Source organism: Thunnus maccoyii, chromosome 22 (assembly GCF_910596095.1).
Source record: "Thunnus maccoyii chromosome 22, fThuMac1.1, whole genome shotgun sequence".
NCBI classification, from domain to species: domain Eukaryota; kingdom Metazoa; phylum Chordata; class Actinopteri; order Scombriformes; family Scombridae; genus Thunnus; species Thunnus maccoyii.
In genome coordinates, this window is record NC_056554.1 from 1,621,011 (window position 1) to 1,642,249 (window position 21,239).

A 21,239-nucleotide genomic window follows, 5' to 3' on the forward strand; every position below is an offset into this window, starting at 1 on the left:
AACACGTTGTATCTTGTTTTTTTAATCTGTACACTAACAGAAATCTAAAATGTGTGGTTTTAAGGGGAGTTATATACTGGAACTGCATCAAGTCTTTATGCTAAACTAGGCTAACCACGTCTTGATTCCAGTTCCATGCATAACACACAAACATGAGAGTGGTATCCATCTTCATCTGTGTAATATGTAACTCTAACTGTGTTGTTTTACCTTCCTGTGCTGAGGCCGACTGAAACCACCGATCCAACAGGGCAGAAATCAGCACACAACCCATACTCCTGCCAGAGACACACAGGACTAGTTAACACATGTGTGTCATCAAGGTGTTTTATTCAAATATCAGTACTGTTACTCAGCGGTGAATAGATTCGGTGCATAAAGAAATCTAGGATCAGTGCGTCCTACCTCCAGAGTGATGCCCCAGTCCAGCTTGTGTTCCTCTGTGTTCCACAAACACACCTGCCTGTCATGACCACAGGTGAGGAAGATGTTCACAGAGGGATGTGTAGCCAGCCCCCACATCTCATCTAAATGACCCTGAAACACACACACACACACATATAATGAAAATAGATTAATAAAATGCTACTTCCATGCATCAGTGTCAACCCTACTCTAAATGCTGCATATTGTATTTTAGGTGAATGCATCACAAGTACACACTCAACAGGTGTGAATGCCCCAAAAAAAGCATGAAGGATGCCTTGGCAACAGCTCATTAAAGTCACAAGCACAGGTGTATCTCTGCGCTGGTACCCAACACCAAGCTGGGTGTTTGTTATGAATGATCTGCCAACTCTCCATGTTAAAACTGGATAAGATACAGCATATATATATATGACTTTGGTGATATTTTGAGGATTTGCGTAGCCCTTAACCTCTTTGGTCCATGACAAGGAATTTCATAATCTAATGACTTATGTCAATGACATTTGCTGTGCTGACTGATATTCATAAAACCCAGAGAATGATGATGATTTTGGGTGACTCCCTGACTTTTCCTCTAGCACCACTATCCTGCCAAATTATACAAAAAGGATGCAATTTTAGACAACATGAGCTGTTCTTTAACACCACCCTCAGGCTAAAATATCAATATTGCAACCAAGATATCTCATATTCTAACAGGCATATTCATACTCCACAAAATGAATTAATAATCTCATTGGATTTACCTCTGGCACCACCCTCAGGACAAACTTTGCACTTTTATTCCAACTACTGGTACTGCCCGAATAATAACAAAATCATCTGGATGTTGTTCATTCTGTCTGTGGGGTGTAATGATCACTGCGGTCTCTAGGCGCTGCCTGCAAGCCTTCAGAATCTTGCTTTCTGTCTGAAAGTGGTTTCAGTTTCCCACTGATAAAATCATATGTGGGCAGGAAAGCAAAATTCCATCACAAGTGGCCACAGGAGACTACATGCACCCAGTGAAATGCTTTCTGATGCCAGCTGTTGACTGAAATCTGTGGGATCTACGCAGTCTGAATAAATGTGGATACAAAATACTGAGATTAACACGTTAGGCGGACATGGAAGGAAAATGAGTTGTGACCCACACAGTCATTCCAATCTCTGTGCAGTATGCATGTACTCAGTAATTTTGATGCCAATTATGTGCGCAGAAAACTACAAATGGGAGATTAATATACTGCCCAGTCTTATTCTGAAATACTTTCCTGCCCCATGTTTACTGTGTATCAGGTAATTTGTGGTAGTTTACTTAAACATAAATATGTAGCACATACTGTAAAAACAACAGTATTCTGACTTTAAACTCAGAACCCAAATAAATTTTTCACAAGTGGCTCTAATCCTGTTCCGTACCAAACATATTTAACTTAGGTTTACAGAAGACTTTAAGTTGCAATACACAACATTCAGCCACTAGATGTTGCACTATAACACCAACATCTCAGACCAAGACAAATGTGTGCGTCGTTTACTCAATAAAGTTGGGAAAAAAAGAGAAAGCAGTCCCTGAACTGACAGCTCAAAAAACTCAGATCAAACTGTCAAAGTAGGCGGTGCTGATCAAATACGGATCAAGATTCTGTTAGTGCGTTGCCTGTTTCTCGCTGCAAATGTTTGCAGAAACATATTTTAGTATACTGTTTAGCTGTAATTTGAGAAAGTCTGTGACGCAGCCGCCATCTCTGGAAACAGACGCAGAGGAGACGGAGGGACTCACATCCACTAACATGCACTAACATGAAAGCACGACCAGACCGGCAACCAAAACAAAGAACAGAGAAGCTCAGATAACAACACACAAAGAAGGAGTGTGACTTCATTCTCTGCTCAGGCAACAGGACTGCTGTTATGTCACTATATCTTTACATAGCAAATAGTTCTTTGCTGACATCTAGTGAGGCTGAATATCGTTTATTGCTCCTTTAATACACTGCAGGAATATTCCAACATTTTGGAAAATACACATTTGCTAACTTACCAGGAAGCTGAGGAGAAGCTCGATACTTATATCTGAGCAAAGCAAGCAGTTTCCCAGTGTTTATGCTAAGCTAGGCTGAATAGATGACCTATCTCTGAAATGAAAAATATCATCTCATCTAACTACTGGTAAGAAAGTAAACAACTGTATTTACCAAATTGTTGAAGTTCTCCTTTAACACAGTACTTGCAATAGAGTTTAACAGCTTCAGTGTAAAAATATCCATTCCAAAAAAACTTGACAAACCCCATTATGTGCATACCTGCACTATAGCCACAAATCCGTCTGAGAAGGTGCCTCTGAGGATAGCATTTCTGGTTGTTCCAACTAACAGTTCCTCCCCATCCACATCTGTAATGGTGCGGACTGCCCCAAACTTCTCTGGAATCTGGACAAATATATCACATAAATCAACAAGGCTTGATCTCAAATTTGAATGTACAGCTCTCTACCAACACACACACACACACACACACACACACACACACACACACACACACACACACACACACACACACTTTTGGTTCACCTCACACTCTCTCTCAGGTGCCAGGTCAGCGCTCCAGCGGATGATCTTGCGGTCTTTCCCTCCTCCACTGAGCAGAGCACCACCCTGCAGGGTGCACAGGGTGAACACGCTGCCTTCGTGGGCTCTGGTCTGTCGCATGATCTGGAAGGTCTCTGTGAGACACCAAAGACATATTCAGCTGGTTTATCAGTGCGGATGGAGTTGAACGTAGGCCAAAAATTTTGTCAGTTTTCAAAATAATATATATGAAAAGCTCAAATTTGGAACTAAAAGTTTAAGTACTAATACCCTGAAAAAATTAAATGACTAACTGAAATATAAATGTAGTATATAAGATTTTTTCAACTCATAATTTGGTTTAATTTCTGAAATTTGTCTGAATCCAGTTTTTCAGATTTTGTGATTTGTGACATTTCATATACAAATACAATTTTTGTTCCTAGTACAATATCTATTTTGTTGTCTAGATCTGCTTTTCCTTCACAAGATGGCAAGCAATTTCCCAATTATATATTTTTATTGTTTCAAAAGGTATGTTTTCAGTTTCCAATGTTATTGTTCTTTAACTGATTTTTGGCTCTCTTCTGGTGGTGGGATCATCTAACAGGTGAGCACAGATTGAAAAAAAAGTACAATTTCAAATAAAAAATGAAAATAAATAACAAAAATTGTCCATACCGACAAAACTAACTCATCTAATGGTTCCTTAGTAGCTGTTCTGAATTTTCAATAATAGCACATGACCTTCATCAGCAGATGGATTTGCCAAGTTATTATGGAAATACTGATGTTGAAATTTCCATTTTTAGGGAGCACTTTTCATCCATTTAGGTTTAACATACTTTTATTTGCTTACTTTTCATAGTTTTATTTAGATTTTAATTTCATTATTTTTTCCAGGGCTCAAGATCAGAAGGTCAACTCTCAGTTTCAAATTTTAGCATTTCATCTCATGTCTCCCATAGCTGTAGGTCAGACAGGTCTCTCGGATTGCAGAAGATACTTTCTCATTTTACTAGAGGTAAGCAAGCAATCAAGTGAATTTCCCAAAATGTTAAAAATAACAATTTCCTTTGATATTGGTACAATACATAAAACAGTGATTGGCAGCTTCAATCCAAAAGTGGATTTGAATCTTCAAAAACATATTTTTAGAGTTCCTAGTAAACTTGACAACACTAATCATGAAGCTTGAAAGTATGCCTCGGTTATTTGGTCCCCATTTGTCTCCAAAGGTGTAGCTTCATTGTACAGAGTGTGTTTGGGTCTCCAGTACTGACCTTTGGCTCCTTTACCAAGAGTTTTGATATCTGCTGCTGATTTTCCCCACGTCAGGATGTTTCCCTCAGAGTCTCCAGTCAGAACGTCTCCAGTCAGGCTGAACACAAAGCACTGGATGAACTTGGGCTTCTTGTATTTCTGAATAGAAAAAGAGTATTGTTTTCAGAACAGTGATTTGATCTATTTTTATTACTGGTTTAAAAATAAATACTGGATTTACTCTAGTAATAACATATTTCAAATCGACATTGAAGAGTCCAATTTAAATCAGATTTACTTCTTAGATTATCTCAGATTGTTAGTTTATTTTTGGATTTGCACAATATTTGTATTCTTCAGAATTCATTTGTTTCCTCTCAATTTTTAGTTCTCTTTGTTCATGGTACCTACTTCCCTTTTTGCCCTCAAACTGAGGAAGCTGAATTTTAATTTCATAGTACATACACAGACAATAAGGGAACTGACGTGAATTTAAAGATAGAAACTGGCATAAAATTATTTGTTGTCAGGATAAACTGACAACAAGATAAACTCTGGTGTGTCTTACCCCAAAGATGCCTTGTTTCTTCATGAACTGTCCTGCGCTCAGTGTCCAGAAGTAGACGTGGGATTTACCACAGGTGATGATGTTGGTACTGTCACTGGGGTTGAACTCCACAGCAAAAACAGCCTCATTGGTACTCTGGAACACAACGCTAAATGATTACTTCATCAGTCGAGCCTTTGTCACATGGAAACATGAACTGAAAAACTCTATAAAGCTGAGGGGAACTACAGAATAGGTGATTATTTTCTTTGGGTTCATCTCTACAAATGACTCCTTCCACATTACACACTGTCATTTGATATTATGATATAAGTATTGATTGTAGACACTTTAAAGCTGCATTAACTCATTTTTTTGGCCACATGGGGGCAGAATTCCATAACGAGCTGAACATCACACACACACACACACACACACACACACTTGACATATTGTGGCTTTACATAAACATCCAGCAGATATGGAGCAATGTTAGCATTCATTTGCGGTCATGTATGTGTACAGTGGGGTTGTCAGAGCACTCTAAACCCAGGAATCAAGGTTGATAAGAGCACTGAGACTGAACCTAAACAGTTAACTTGTGGGCCATAAAACAATTAACTAAAAGAGACTTAATAGCTCTGTAGAGCTGAGGGGAACTGCAGAGTTGATCTTCACTATAAGCTACTTCTTTCACATGATTATTTTATTATTTCACATATTCATTGTGAATATAAATAGTGCAGCTTTAAGGGCTTCAGAATGCACTTCATGCATCTATTTAAAAGGTGCACTAACCAGTATTTTTATTAAAAAAATGGATCAAATGTATGTGCAATGTGAAGGAGGTCACTCTTCGTGAAGAACCCACAAGGGATTATCATCCAACTCTGCAGTTCCCTCAGGTTCACGGTTCTTTTTAGCATCTTTTAGCTCATTATTTGTTTTAACCACCTGCAACCTCCTTTCCAGCAGCAGCAGGTAGCAAAAAAGCTCTGACAAATCTGCTTTACAACTGTTTGCTAACACTGTAACATGTTAGTCGTAACAACCATGGTGAGATGTGATTAAGTGAAAAGCTGAAAGTATAGCAGATGCTGAGTTTTCAGCTTGTTCTGCTGCCCCCAACTGGTCAAAAAAAAAACAAGAATTGCTGCTTTAAGTTAAATTTGTGCATCTTGTATTTTCTACAGAAACCTGATGAGAGCTATGACGGATGTTTTTCTTGAGATGTTTTCTTGCAACCAGACAGACACACAAGATGTAAACTATACATACAGTACGTACAGAAAGTACAGCAACATCGTCTCTACACAAAAAGCTCTATTCATGGGCGTGCTGTAAAGTGGCATATGGACTATTCCACTGCTGTGGAGAGGGGAAGGGGGGTATAATTATCTTGTTCCTGTTGGATGAACTTGTATGTTTATACAGTGTGGGTCAGTGCTGGCCTTCAACACCATGCACACTGGACGCTAAGTTCCAGAAAATATAAGTTCTTGCACAAGCCCATTAAATCCTTGACTTGAGATGATATACAAGTTCAAACACCCTTCTATGCATTCCCATTACTGCATTAGAGAACATACAGACACACACACAGACAGACAAATTCACTGTATAAAATATTTACACTGTTGCCATGACAGCAGTGCTGAAACTGCTTGCAGGGAAGTTTTGGGATAAAAGCCCATAAAAGCATAGCAGAGACACTACCGCCATCTTTCTCCCCCCTTAAACTCTCCAAACAGACCTCCTTTATAAAAAAAAAAGCATCTACACATTAAGCATGCAGCCACGCTGGGCATCTGGCAGCAGAACAGCATATCTGTCACTGTGTTCACAGTTCTGCAGCCCGGGTGATCATTTTCACTGAAGGATTCCATTGTTCCGATATGGGTTAAGCATGGGAGTATGAAACCATTGATGGTGACTGATATCGTGATAATTTCATAAATGTCAGATGATGTAAAGCCTATTGAAACTGTAAAAGCATGCCACCCCAGAGGAGTCAGAATGGTAATAAAACCTGTTAAAGGAACAGTATGACATTTTGGGAAGTGGGCTCATTTGTTGTTCAGAGTCAGATGGGAAGTTTGACACCAGATCCAGCTCTTTGTGTCCAGTACAGCGATAGGTCAAAGACGTTTAAAGACTAGAAGCAAGGTGTACTGCTAGCCTGCCTCTGTCAAATTTCTGAAACGCCATTTATTTTTTACCACCACATTATTTTTGGCTACATGAGGGAAGGGGAACACCTCAACAAGCTGAAAACACATCTGACATATTATCACTTTAAAAAATTGTTTTTTCTTGCTCATTTTTTTAAAAAGTATCCATGTCTCTATTATCAAGCTATCATTTTATTATTGTAACACTGTAATATTCAGTGTGGTTGGCCTGTAGTAACTTGACAATACACAGTAACAGGACTTCAAACAGTGTTTCTGCTTGGAATAAATCTGGTGATAAGTATCCCTACCATAGTAAAGGAGTTGGAAAATTCAGTGACTGGGAACATAATGTAATCGCACCTAAAGCCTGTTAAGTTCATTTACACTTGACCATAACCATACTGTTCTTTACCTTGACCTCTGCATGCTTGGTCCCCTTGTTGCAGTCCCATACTGACAGCATGTGTTCATTAGAATCATCAATCACACAAAGGAACGCTCCAGAGTCCTGAAAACAACATCCCAAATGAGTAAAGGCCAGTTAAAAAAACATGGTAAATTCACTGTAATGTACATTTCCACAGTCACTAATTCCACCAACAGTCATGTCATACTCACCACTCCGCTGCTCTCACTTTCTTTTTGTAACAAAAATACTATCTTCATTCACTGCTACTTTGCCATTTTTTGACAATGTTAAGGTACTGTCAACGAAAGTCAATACTACTTGTTGATTTTTCATATTAAAAGCCTAACAGGAAAGAAAAGAATGGAAGATTTTTCCAGTGACTGTAGCTTAACAGCAATCCAAAAACAGCATAGTTAAAGCAATGGGAAATAATTGTTGAAAAGGAAAAGCAGCAGAGTGGTGTGTATGACATGACTGATGGAATTATGCTAAAAAAGGTCTGTCTCTAATATAAGCCTATTTCAAATAAAGGTCTGATTCTCTAAGCAGTTGAGGTAAATAAAGGCTATTATTTGAGACAGCATGTTATTACAATCAACTCACAGCAAAGGAAAATGCAACAGATCCCACTCCTCTCTGGAAGGTTCCCAGACCGATCTGCTGCAGGGTGACCAGGGTGGTAGAGTCCCAGATATGAACACAAGGCTGTAGGGGCTGACACACCACACACACGCACACACACGCACACACTGCCTGTTATTTTTGTGCAAAAATTCAATACTTTTTTTGAACTGGTCGTAAAGTGGATTAGACTGCAGCAAAATACAGTATATATGCATTGGGGTTACCAGGGAGATTCCAACTTTCATAGCAAATTGGTTAATGAATAAAAGCATGTATGCTGCATGTGTAAGTAAGGAAATACTGTATATAGTATTTAATGATGTCAGACTTCTATTGAGGATCCAACAGAATGGTATCACAGCAGTAGATACCTTGTCTTTATCCACCCCTGCTGTCTGGCCAGATGCCACTCGCACCTTGTCAGGATGGATGGTGAGACTGCAGGAAAAGCAAAACAAATGTCACTAAATAAAAGGAAGGTGTTATATAGGGCTTTTGAACAAAATCCTGTTCAAATATATTACCTCATTGCAACATATCACTATATGGGATTCTATCCACTATGGCAAAATGAAGAAAAGTGCTCTTACAGTCAAGTGCAGATATTTTTGGTTGTGTTGGCTCTGTTCTCCAGCACTTGGATTTAAAATGACTATAAAGGTTAAAGCTCTGACTCCCAGCTTTAACTTGAAGGTGTTCATAGCCACTACAGTTGAATAGTGTAATTGTAGCCACTTTTAAGCACAGTAGCTCCTCAATTTTAAAGGAGTAAAAACAATTAAACAAATTGAAATAAATCTGAATGAAGTGATACATTTAAAGGTACACTATGCAGGATTTTCCTAAAAAACAAAGTATAGACTCTTACAACAAATTATCCTCTCATCATCACTTATGACCCACTAGAAGTGTGTGGCAGTGCATTTATCTGCAGAGACTCTGCCCTCTGCTTGTATTTTCTTATTATTTTGCTGTGTTCAGGATACTTCTGGGAGTCAACCTTTGGGCCATGGGTGTGTAGCCCCCAGCCAATAACAGTGGCAGGGTGTGAGGTTGGGCCCTTAGCGTAGTGACCAGGTTACATCGCTGTCTCCGTCTCTCTCCTCTGCTCCGCTCTGCTCTCATTCTCTATGTCATGGATGTATAAAGACCTTCAGGTCTGTGTGTCTGCTTGAGCGAGGGCGGGGCTGAGCTTGTATAAAGGTGTGCAGAGGTGTGGGTGTGTTTATTTGCGCTTTAGAACGTAACGGCCGTGAAACAATCAGACAATAATGTTGTATTTATCTGATTCACGGCTGTGTTCTCAAACTGAAAACACAAAACACTGACATATTATCACTTTGCAAAGTTGTTTTGACTCACATGTTAGCAAAGAGTTTCCCATTTATACACTCAAAAGACACAGAGAAAGATTCATGTAGAGGTGTGTTTGTGTCAACCTGAACTTTGTCTGGCTGCTATTTGATGCAGGGCAGGTAGCCCACCAATCAAGGTTTTGTAGGCTGGATCAAGATCCATCTTTCTACACAGCTACACCGAAATTAGCGAGAGAAAAATGGCCACAGAAATGGCCACAAGCATGGATGACATGGATGCCACTGTTCAGGATGATTTAAGTTGACTAACAAAGATAACAACTCTCAACAAAATGGCAAAGTCATAATCAAAATGACCTTAAAGCTGAAAGTTAGCACTTTAAATTCATAGTCATTGTTTAATTTCAAATCAAATGTGATGGAGTACACAACCAAGGAAATGACAAGCGTGTCAATACCCAAATAAAATTTGTCCACAGCTCTTCTATGAAAATGAAATCCATTTAAAAACAGGTTGCAGTTGAAAACAGGTTTCACAAAGCAGGATTTTTTTGGTCTCTGAGGTCAGTTTAAAAAGCATATGGTTGGATTTATTTCACCGAGTACATCTGTGTTAATGTCTTAACAGTCGGCTAATTCCCAAACGAGTCTCAATATTTCAGGTCAGGTTGCTCATATTCCCGACTTCATGTTGAGAACCTGGCATCAGTTTGGGATTGGGATTCAGTGTCATGTGTCGAGAAAACAGGCATTGAATTTCAATTCACTGTTCACCGTTAAGGCCAAGTACAGTGCGTGATGCCAGGAATCAAGCAGTAGGAAAGTCCCCTGCCTCTGGCACCTGATTCAAACCTGTTTGCTTTTTTTTTTAATCATAGCTGTCAAAAGAAACATAAAATTACATCTATTTTCTCAGCCAAAACTCACTCTGTATAGTGTTGTGGTTAAAGTGGTTCAGAAGCATGTGGTAACATGCCCCTCAGATATCTAGTGCATACAGTAAATTCTGTGCTGACCTTGAGCAGTTTTAGTTTTTGGGGAGTAACATGCTGGAACACTACTTTGAAGTGTCTCAGGATATAGGGTACAAGCACAGGTTTTAGCATATTTTTGTTTAGAGCCAGGCTAGCTGCTTCCTCCTGCTCCCAGTCTTTATGCTACGCTAGGCTAACCATGTCCTCACTCCACCTTAACACATAGGCATGAGATTGATATCCATCTACTCATCTCACTCTCAGAAAGAAAGCAAATAAGTGAATTTTCAAATCGCTGAACTATTCATGACTTTAGTTGGTTTCAAATTAAGAAAGAGTGGTTGCCTGTTTGATGATAATATTAATGACTACACTGATGTTTGATACAGTGCCAATTATTCAAGTTAACTCTGATCTGGGCATCTATAGAGTATAGAGAGACTATAGAGTGCCCAATTCAGATTATGACACAATGGATAGTAATGCATTATACTGTGTATGTGATTTCCCCCCAAAAAGTCACATAGACAGTAGATTGATGATCTATGTGCTAACCACTATATTTCGACTTTTCTTTCCTGAATTCTCTAGCTGTTTCCTAGGGCAACATCAAAAGTTCTCAACAGCACTGAAACACCTAAGGTTCATTTTATGTCATCTATGGATATACTGTAGTTGATATATAATCCACTGACCAGCGAACGCAGTCTGTATGTTTGCGATAGTGGCGTTGTGTGCGGTTGTTGATGTGGTAAAGGACAACAACGCAAGCGATGAAGTACACCGCCTCGCCTGTCGGAAGGAAGTATAGGTTGGCCCGACAGTCCCGTCCCCGGTAACCATAGCTGGCATGGAAGGGTCAAGGTGATGTCATTCATGTGAATCAGGGGTTCCTTTCATTCATTAAAGGAACAGTTTACGTCATTATCGATTGATCTGCATGAGGAAATCTGAATTTTTACACATTTTTTGCCGAAATGGAGGCGAATAAATGAAATAAAAAAAAGTTTTACTAAACTAGTTTTTAAACATATGGGACTCACAACTTCACAGCCACAGTAAATATGTGGTCGATACTGCTCTCATAGACACTAGACTACCAGAGATACTTTCCAATACAGACAGTGTGGTTTGAATCCAGGAAATAACACCAGAGTGAAATCAGCGGTGTCTGAATGTAACATAACTCTCATAAATAAGAACAACTGGCTGTGGCATTCTGGAAGGATACACCCAATCCAGCTCCAGTCTCTCAGAGGGCGGCTCCATCTTTAGGTCTTCATAGTTCTGGATGTTAGAGGGGATGTACATTGTTATCGGCCGGCCTCGGATGAACATTTTGATTGATTGTCCTGGAAAACAAACACAGTATAGTTCCAGTAATGTAGTGGTAAACAGACAAATATGGGTGTTTTATTGTTTAATTTCCCTTAATGTAACCTATTATTACTTCTAACATTAGTTTGATACCTACCATTTATTCTGTTGTTTTATCACCTATGTAAACTCTAACATTTTGTCAAGGTCACCCGGATATTGTACTTGAATGCTGTTATGCTATATAAAGGGTAAGATATATTATGTTTAGGAGCATTTACACTCCACTGGATCCCTGATTAATTTACAGGAAATATGATGTAACAAGAGCAAGAGTTCTGCGAGGCTATGTTTGGTCACAGCAGTGCTTAGAGCTAACATCAACATGCAAACAAGGTTTAGCTAGCATGATAAGCATTTGCTACTTAACACTAAACATGAAGTATAGCTGAGACTGATGGGAATGACATTTGATTTGAAGGTATTCAGAGCTGTAGCTAACAATGAGGATACTGAGGTCATGTTATCTGTATTTTACCAACCTGAAGGGAGTTAACATTCTACGGTTAAACACAATGGGAATTTTCAAGGATGATTCCAGGATTTTTACTCAGTATATTGAAATTTGAGTATTTTTGTCACATATACAGTATATCTTCAACAGAAAATATTAAAGCTTTGTGCGACTGGTAACAGGCCTTTTCCACTTAAACTACATTAACTCATTGTTTGGCCACTTAGGGGCAGCAGAACAAGATGGAAACAACAATAAGTGACATATTATCACCCTATACAGTTGTTATGGACAAGACATTAGCACACAATTGCTCATTTACAGTGCACATTCAGTAGATACAAAGCAACATTAGTATTCATTTGGAGTCATGTTTGTGTCCACGTGTATCTTGTCTGATTATTACATTACAAGGTTCTTATGGTGAATGTGTTATCAAACGACACCAACAGCAACATTATCATCCCATTGGAAATGAGTTCATGTCCACTGAATGAATCTAAGTTCAATATTCCAGTTTTTCTGGTTGGCTGCCAACAGACAACAGAGGAAGACTGTCTTTAATAGGAAGCACATTGCTAATATATGTACAGTGTGCTGCTGGAAAAATACAGCGTGCTCTGTTGACCGTCCCTGCATAAAAAGAGCTAAAGATACAAAGTGACATAATAGCAGGTCTACCTTGGCTGTAGGTTCCTCTTCTGGACCCTGGGGATCCTGTGTGAGAATGAAAGCACGAGGTTAGCCAGACAAATAAACACCAAGATCCTCGGAGCATTAAATCACAGCTGATTCTAGCCATACCTGACCTAGCTTTGACTTTAGGAATCCCTGAGGATCTATTCCCAGTTTATACAGGTTAGCTCTATGAGCTTGGAAATTCAAGCTGGGTTATATTTTCCTTTTCCAGTTCTTTTTGTGATGTCTAACCTGGATCTTTTACCTTGGCAACTGTTCTGTTTTTTATGAGACTGGAAGGTGGTGTGGAGGCAAACAGCAAGGCTGAGCAAAACCGAAATGTGATTGCTCAGACTTTTAACCATCCATCTCTCAGACCATGAACTAAAAGGCCAGAGAGATTGGGAGTGGGGAGATAGTGTGATGACACCTTGAGAGGAGAGTTAATGAGACAGGATCCTCAGTCCAGCAACCACAAACATCATGGAACAGTAAAGAAAGCAGACAGAAGAAAAATTAACTCCCGTTTCACCCTGTTGTGGGACAGGGTGTGCCGTCCAATGTAGGGCTGGGTATTGCTATTTTTCTACTAGTTTTAACAGTGCAACACATTACCTGAGTTTTGGTACTGATACCAAATCAACACTGCACAGTGCATCACTTTGAGAGATACTTCTTCCAGAAAACACATTTCAATTTAAACCAAAAGTTAATGTTAAGCTCAAACTGAAATTTGAATTCTTGTCACTTTTTGTGTAAAATATACCTATAATGACACTGCAGATGTGATGTACATCTATAGTTTTTAATGGTTCCCATGACAGTGTTTGACTAACATCTTACAGTGTAGCAAGGAGACATTCTGTCAGCTTCCATGGTGTGCTACTTACTTTGAGAAACGTCATGCTGTAAAGCATACAAATATTGTACAATACAAGACATGTTTCTCCTTCTTAAGTAAGTCCACATAACCGTAGCTATCAAGCATTAGAGAATCAAACCCAAATGTTAGCACTGATCCCCGCTAAATGCTACTTTACATGCATGTTATTTCAACACCTGCTGAGTTTCCTGCACATTCAGTGTTGTGTTCGTCTTGAATTTAAATGTCACTCAGTAATGTGCAGAGAAACATAACAGGTAACACACAAAGTAACAAACGGGGTGAAATAAGAGGTAACGTACAGAGCAAAGCGGGGAGGAGTAATGCAGGGGGCACCCTTCTAGTTAACTGCCCGTTAGGCTGTTGGAACTGAATGTTATGTGGAACTATTTATAGTGCTCACACATACGGGTCGAAACGAACACTGGGGGATATGTGTTGATTTCTTTGCAAATATGATTTTTAGTTATTAACTATTTGCTTGACTCTTGACTCAGTGCTTTGCCTAAATAAAATACATTCCTCAATTGGGCAAGTTACAGTAAATATGGTTGATTAAAGAATAAGTAAAGATTATTAATCTGGCCAGGCAGTAGATGTCAGCTTTCCGTTGACAGTTATAAATATCGTGTGCTACTGACACATTTCAGTTGGTACAATATTTCAAAGTAATAAAAACTGTTTGAGATGTGTCCTATGCCCTAATCTAAAAAGCTCAACTCATACCAGGCACAATTATCACTCAAATGAACGAGAGTTAGAGGAGATCCAGACAGAATGAGACAGGGGAAGACTGAAAAATGTTTTTTTGGCCTCCTCCTCTGCAGAGCTGGCCATCCATCATTCCGTCAGGAGATTTGGAGTGGTGCGGCGGCTCGGCTGACCACAATGGATGTGATTCCAGGCAGCGCCCTCGGCCCAAACAGGCCCTGCAGTGTTTTGCTATACAAGAATTCACCTAAAATAAGTGCTGTGACTTGGAGTGGAAATGTCCTGTTGAGTGATATTTCTGATGTTCAAATGATATGTTTAGCCTTAAAGATGACCTGGTAACTTTCAGCTGGATGTCAAGCTGAGTTAAGCAGTTTTATGTTGACAGTATTTAGGCAGTATTATGTCGACAGTATTGAGGCAGGTTGTCCTGAGGGAAAAGTTTGAACTGTATGGACTCCCTGTAATGACTTTTTAGTTACTACTACACTTACTGTATGTTATTGCTGTATTTAAAGACCATTCACATATATGTAAAACATCCGTTGGTAGAAAAGATGTGCTGACTTACATACTGATTAAAATAAACTGTACTTACAGTGTGCTTGCAATGCTTTGATGATTAAATTACCCATGAGCACTACTTTACAGAGGACTATCATCTTCTTCCTTTTACACATAAAAGACATAATTCATGAGAAATAAAACACATTTTTACTCAATTCAATACACTAAGGGGTTTTGCTGCTACAGCCTAGCTTGTCCTGGTATGACCAGTGGCTTATGGTGACTAATGTGCAGTGAAACTGACATTAATGAGTCAGTTTGCCAACTTTATGACTCTTCTCTATTTGTGCTAATGTTATGCTAGCCAGTGTTTTAGCATTTATCAGTGTCCCTTGATTATTGACTGTGGCTACAGTGGGTGCTGTTAAGCAAAAGAAAAAACAACCTCTTCAAGCAAAATTACAACCCAAAATCAGCCATTTAGTTTTACTTCATAATTCAGTCTGACACTTTGTTCATGTTGGCTGTTTCTGTTTGGAAGGTTGGGTTATTTTGTCCTAAGGACTGTCACTTTTAAAAAAGTTTGAACGAATGAGAACTGACATATAATTCATTCAAATTAATTTGAACGCAATCCATGCAGCCTAACTGGAAAATCTGATAAACCAAAGTGATGATTAAACAAAGTACATGCAAGCAAATATTCCTGGTAAATTACTTAGTAATGTGAATGCTATATTTCTACTGTTTCTAATGAGTTGTAAAATCCAGTTTTAGCCCATCCTCACAAGAAGATAAAATTCAGCCGGCAAAAATGACCTATAGTTATGTTTACGCCATCTAGAAGCCATAGTAATTACCACCTGGGGAAGTGACGCTGCTCAGATGACGTCAACATAAAGTGACTTCCTTATTATGAGGAGGCAGGTTGGGTGGACAGCTAGAAGTAAGCTAGAAAAAGTGGACTTTGCTGCAGGAGACCACTGTCAGCTTCCCGTTTCCAACCATGAGTGTCATGTTTCCAACCACGAGTCGGGACATTTTTTTAAAGAACGTAACAATGTCACAGTTTTATTCACTGTTGCCATGACAATGAAGGTTGCATAACTTTAAGGAAGTACTAACTATGTTTCGAGTGATAATTTTAACCCAAACCATGATCTTTCCCCAACTCTAACCAACTGGTTTTTGTAAATCTAATCAGACCTTAACAAGTGTTGTCACACCATAAAACATGATTATTTTTTAAGAGTGATTTATAACAGTTTTGGAAAGCGGCATGTTACACTTCTATGAGTTGTTCTGAAAACGCTACTATGGGTTGTTCTGGAGTGCAGGTGCAATCAACCTATGTGGTCGCTTAATTACTACAACAGTAGACCTAATTAAATTGCTGGAAAAAAAAAATCTTAGAGGTCTGGAACCAAAATAAAATAAAATGCTTTTTGAGGGTTAAAACTTTGGTTTCAGCTTCTCATTTAAATGCTAAAATAAAACCCTGTGACTTGTATCATGTTTCCCACTGATCACATTTAGAGACTATTAAGCCACAGTGATTGAGTTTTCTAACAGCTGAATTCTTCTTTTGCTTGACTTTCACAAAAAGTGAGTGAGTGTGTCCTTAAAAAGTTTGTACTGTAGGAATGAGGCCTAAAAACAGGGCTAACCGTAACCAGACTTAAGACTAACACTTATAAAAGCTACGCTAACCACAAGCGTGGTTAGTTGGGAAATGCACTCATTTTTGCACAAATGACTACATGTGTGAACCAGTGAGAGGCTGCCTGGTCACAAGTACAGAAGTATAGTTCAAGTCAGGCCTTGCCAACACTAAAGTTAGGACACACTGAAATGTGGGAAAGGTCCTAATTATAACAAAATGATATGTGGTAATAATCTATAGCTTTTTGAAAGCTCAGAAGCTGATTGGAGGACATGCAGCATTCCTCAAGGATTATCCTACTGTTACATTATAGACAACATTCACTGGAAAAAAAAGCATTCCTAGCTTTGGTGTTTTTGCACTGTGCTTCAGATAAAAAGGTCACCTGTCATTCAAAGGGCCCTGCTTTTGTGCAAGCATAAACTCACTGCTATGATATGTGGCTATAGATGCTGTCAGGCAGGGTGTACACTGAGGAAAAGATACCAACAACAGTTTATGCATTAATAGTAAAAAGTATATCAGTTCATGTCTAACAGAACCAATGCCAGCATAGCAGTATTATTATCATTACATCAGCGCAAACAATATTGAAGATATTACATGGAATAGAGATAACACTGGTTATTCAGCTCTTTGTTTCCATGACTCTGACAGTATCTAGGTCTCTGATCGTCTGTGTGAAGGTATGCCTTTGTCTCCTGCATATCTAGGAAATCTCTGTTGTTTCTGTACTTACAGTTTCATCTACAACTGAGGATGGATGGCAGCCTTCTCCTTCTGATCACCAATAATGGAAGACGAGAGCGTAGACACTGCTTTACCAATGTCAAACCTTCACTTTCATGTGGATAATCATTGTTGTTAGGAGAACTTAGGAGAACCAACTTACCATTACCAACTACATAATCAGCTACTCTGACACATTTTCTCTTTCTCCGTTTGATTTACAAGCATCATTGAAAGCATCATTAGAGATAAAGAACCTGGAGAGGGATATAAGTACAGTGGAAACTTTTTGTTCTTTATTTCTCATGCAGAATATCATCTAATTGACATTTGTATTATTATTGGCCTACATGAATATAAAGCAATGCAACGGGCAGCTTCACTATTTACTGAATTTTACTGACTGTTTCAAAATACAGTACAGCTGTTTCAAACTCAGTGTTCGCAAATTTTTGTAGCAGTGGGGGTTGTGAGTTTTGCCAATGACAAGCTCCTTCTTTTTCCCAGCAGCAGAACTGGTGAAGAGAGTGGTGATCCTTTCCTTGGATTCTTTCCCTCCCTTTTACTATCATCAGCTTCTACTGTCATAAGCTTCAAGAGACTACGTTTGTCATTGAGAGAAAATGACTTTCTTTTTCCCCCGTCATGATTTCAGTGTGCATGCAGCACCTGCCTCAGGTAGGCAATAATGTTGCTACAGCCACTTATCATAGGAGTAAAGTAAAAAAAATAGAATTACCGTAGTTTTAAAATGTTTTTCCATATGTTGTCATGTATGAATAGATCCAAAATGAAGACTGTAATCAGACTACTTGATTACTATAGGCGAATTATTTAATTATTGGAGATCAACTGAAATAGATATTTTTATAAAGGTCCCTTATAGTTCTTCCATTCCTATGTTTCTGTGTGACATTCTTTGACACACAGCTAAATTAAGCTTGACAGTTAGCCTGCCACGGATCAGGCTAGTTCAGCGGTATAAGTTGCCTTGGTTACTGAGCTGGGAATCATATAAGCCACACTAATGGAAGGGAACTCTCACTTAAATTAGCAAAGCTGATCTAAATAAGCCAGGCTTTTCCCAGCTTGATGAAATACCCCTTAGATGAAGGCAAAAACACTGCAGATTTCACCCTAGTTCTGCATGCTCCTCCAATAGAACACATGCACCACAAACCAGGCAGCAAAACGTTTGGACAAAGGTTCAATGCAACAAGCATCTCAAGGGGTCCTTCAACATAATCCACAACATAACTTATCCATCCTTCTCCCACTCAGTCCAGTTCAACAAACAGGGAAAAAGTCTGAGGGCATCTGATGGACTGATGGAGGAACACGGAGCCAGACAAGGCTAGAACCATGACAACAGCACCCAAACAGTTTGCATCACTAGATGTGGTCAAGAACGGTTCTTCATCAAATACAGGTGTGCCTGTGATTTGCTCAGGAGGAGCGCGGCCGCAAATAGTTCTGAAAAAGTTTGGACTTTTGTTTTTCTTCTTTTCTCAGCTCATACTGAAAATGGATAGATTTTCTTTTCATATGACCTTGATTATGTTGGTCTCCAAGATTCTGTGTTAATATGTCTGGTCTACAGTATATGGCCAATTAAATTCATTGGACATTTGGATTAAGTGGTGACCTCAGTCATCACATTTGAGGTCTTATGGCAAAGTCAGACCAAAATTCGCTTCGCGCTGTTTATCTTTACAACCTTACCTACGCTATTTCCTGTCCTCCTCACTCTTGGCTACATCACGCAAATACATTTTGCCAGGTGGTTTTCTGTCTGATTGTAGCTTTAATCTAAGACAAGATAGAAAAACTTAAAGATACATCACCTGCACTGGCGATAAGCTCCTTAGCCCGGCTGTGGAGAAAGGAAACAACCATGTGAGACACATACATAAAACCATTTGATACACAATAGTAGCTTCAGTCCATCTCCCCTGACTTCAGTATGTTTCTGTGAGATTTTCATGGGAATGGAATTTTATTATTATTCATACGGGCCATCAGTGTTCCAGTGTCTCTTTGAAGAGATATGCAAGGCTGCAGCAGCCATTGGAAAAAGTGAGCTATGTGACTGTGTGGTGACAGCTGTGAGTGATGGCAGCATGGCTCACTTCTCCAGGCTGGGGGAGCGTGTGAGGAGGTTGGCCGAGGATGCTGCCTTCTTGTCCAGACGTTTCCTCTGCCTCTCCGGGTTCCCCAGTTTCTCACTGTTTCTACGAACCCTGGAACGCCAGAGGACAGGATTCAGCTTCAGTCTCCAGGAATAAACACACAAAGACACTAAATACCACAGATGTATGCCATTGCCTGATGATTTATGCAATCAAAATACCCATTAACTACCAGTGTGAGTGCATGTACAAGCTGAAACATGCATGTTTGTCTTGCTATAATTAGAGGCATAATTGATTGTTTTCGTTCCCAACATTTCCAAAGGATAATTCTGGTTTATTACAAAATGGGTCTTACTTTTTAATTTTGGCCGTCATTCCTATTGGTAACTACACCATTCTACTCACCAAAGTAAGCAACCCTTCACTTCGCCCCTCCCCCATTAGTTACTGTTGCTACACCTGTCAAGCTTTCCATTTTAGCACTGCACATATGCAGTTCACAATAATATCAATGGCATGTGCCATGCAAATTGGTGGTACTTTTTGAAACAAAGGGTCCTTGATTTCAGACAGAGGAAGACAGAAGCAGCTTAACTATCGCTAGCAGATTTTATCAGCTAGCAAGCTAATTAACATTAACTCTGCAAGTTTGCTGTAAAATAGTGAGACTAAAGATAACAGGTCCAAAAATGTTTCTATTTCTTTTAGTATCTCAAAGCAGGACAGAGCAGCTAACACTACACTAAACTCTGATATGGTAGCATCCAGCACCAGTCTTATACTGGCTCCCACGCAGTGGATGTTCCAGTCCCGAATGTGGCTTTTTCTAATGAAACCACAAAATAACAGAGTTAGATAATGATATGCTAACTCTTGGCCTTGGAATTAATGCAAGGTTAACACTGTAGGTTGTAAGCTAGTTAGCTAGACATGGTAACATTACATTACATGCACACTGCTTCAACATGTGAAGAAATCAAAAGCTTGACAGATCTGTCCTACCAAGATCTAGCTTTGATTGGACAGTCGCTGTTTGGGTAAGGGGTTTAGCAAACGCTCAATTACTGAGATCTGGGAACACAACAGTGTTACTGCAATCAAGTTGAGCGGGGAAAGAATTTAGAAGGAGGTTAAACACAACTACAGTCAGTACAGAGCGTCAATGTTAAAGCAGTTAGTGGGTCTGTAAACTGTGATGAATGTTGGACAGTTTGGGTTATGATTTTACCATCCACTTTCATTTACTTTCTTACAAATAAGTATGACTAACCTGAGGATTTGCTGTATTTTTAGCAGAGTTGTCTTTTCAGATCTTAACAATGAGTTTGGTGAGTACATTTGGTGAGTTGTTACTGATAGAAATGTTGGACAAAACCACGAACACACATTTGTAAGATCATAATGAATCTTTTACGGTCTCTAAGGACTTCATGTGACACACCCCATGTTTCCTGGTGACAAACCAGTATCACCAGAGGAAGTGTTATGGGACTAAAATAAGCTCTGGCGTCTATCCACGTCACTCGTCTTGGATTTAGGAAGTGAAACTCAGCTGCTAACCATCCCTCCTCCTAAATCTCTGTACATTAATAAAATAAATAAAGTGTGACATGTAGAGGAATAGTAGTTGGATGAACACTGAGGCATGACTTTCCCAGTACCTCAGGTTTCCATGGAGGGGCATGACAGAGCTGAGCTGAGGGACTAGAGCATACGTTATCCATCACCAGCAAACCCTTCTTACAAGCCACAACAAGGAAGTAAGACAACAAAGTACGCATGCATGCACAAGCACATACACACGTAAACAAAGACAG

At 39.3% G+C, this 21,239-nt stretch overlaps 1 protein-coding gene across 3 annotated transcripts in view; it reads right to left on the reverse strand.

Moving 5' to 3' along the window:
- The window catches only part of eml3 (EMAP like 3), a 55,966-nt gene that overhangs the window by 6,081 nt on the left and 28,646 nt on the right, over window positions 1-21,239 (reverse strand). For all 3 annotated transcript variants that reach the window (XM_042401477.1, XM_042401479.1, XM_042401478.1), the window contains 14 exons: window positions 19,420-19,530; window positions 19,135-19,163; window positions 12,801-12,836; window positions 11,520-11,640; window positions 10,984-11,133; window positions 8,370-8,436; window positions 7,978-8,088; window positions 7,378-7,473; window positions 4,813-4,947; window positions 4,265-4,403; window positions 2,985-3,136; window positions 2,718-2,843; window positions 406-537; window positions 211-278 (listed from right to left, as the gene is read on the reverse strand). In XM_042401477.1, the coding sequence (XP_042257411.1) occupies window positions 211-278; window positions 406-537; window positions 2,718-2,843; window positions 2,985-3,136; window positions 4,265-4,403; window positions 4,813-4,947; window positions 7,378-7,473; window positions 7,978-8,088; window positions 8,370-8,436; window positions 10,984-11,133; window positions 11,520-11,640; window positions 12,801-12,836; window positions 19,135-19,163; window positions 19,420-19,530 (1,473 nt within the window). The remainder of the gene's footprint in view (window positions 1-210; window positions 279-405; window positions 538-2,717; window positions 2,844-2,984; window positions 3,137-4,264; window positions 4,404-4,812; window positions 4,948-7,377; window positions 7,474-7,977; window positions 8,089-8,369; window positions 8,437-10,983; window positions 11,134-11,519; window positions 11,641-12,800; window positions 12,837-19,134; window positions 19,164-19,419; window positions 19,531-21,239) is intronic.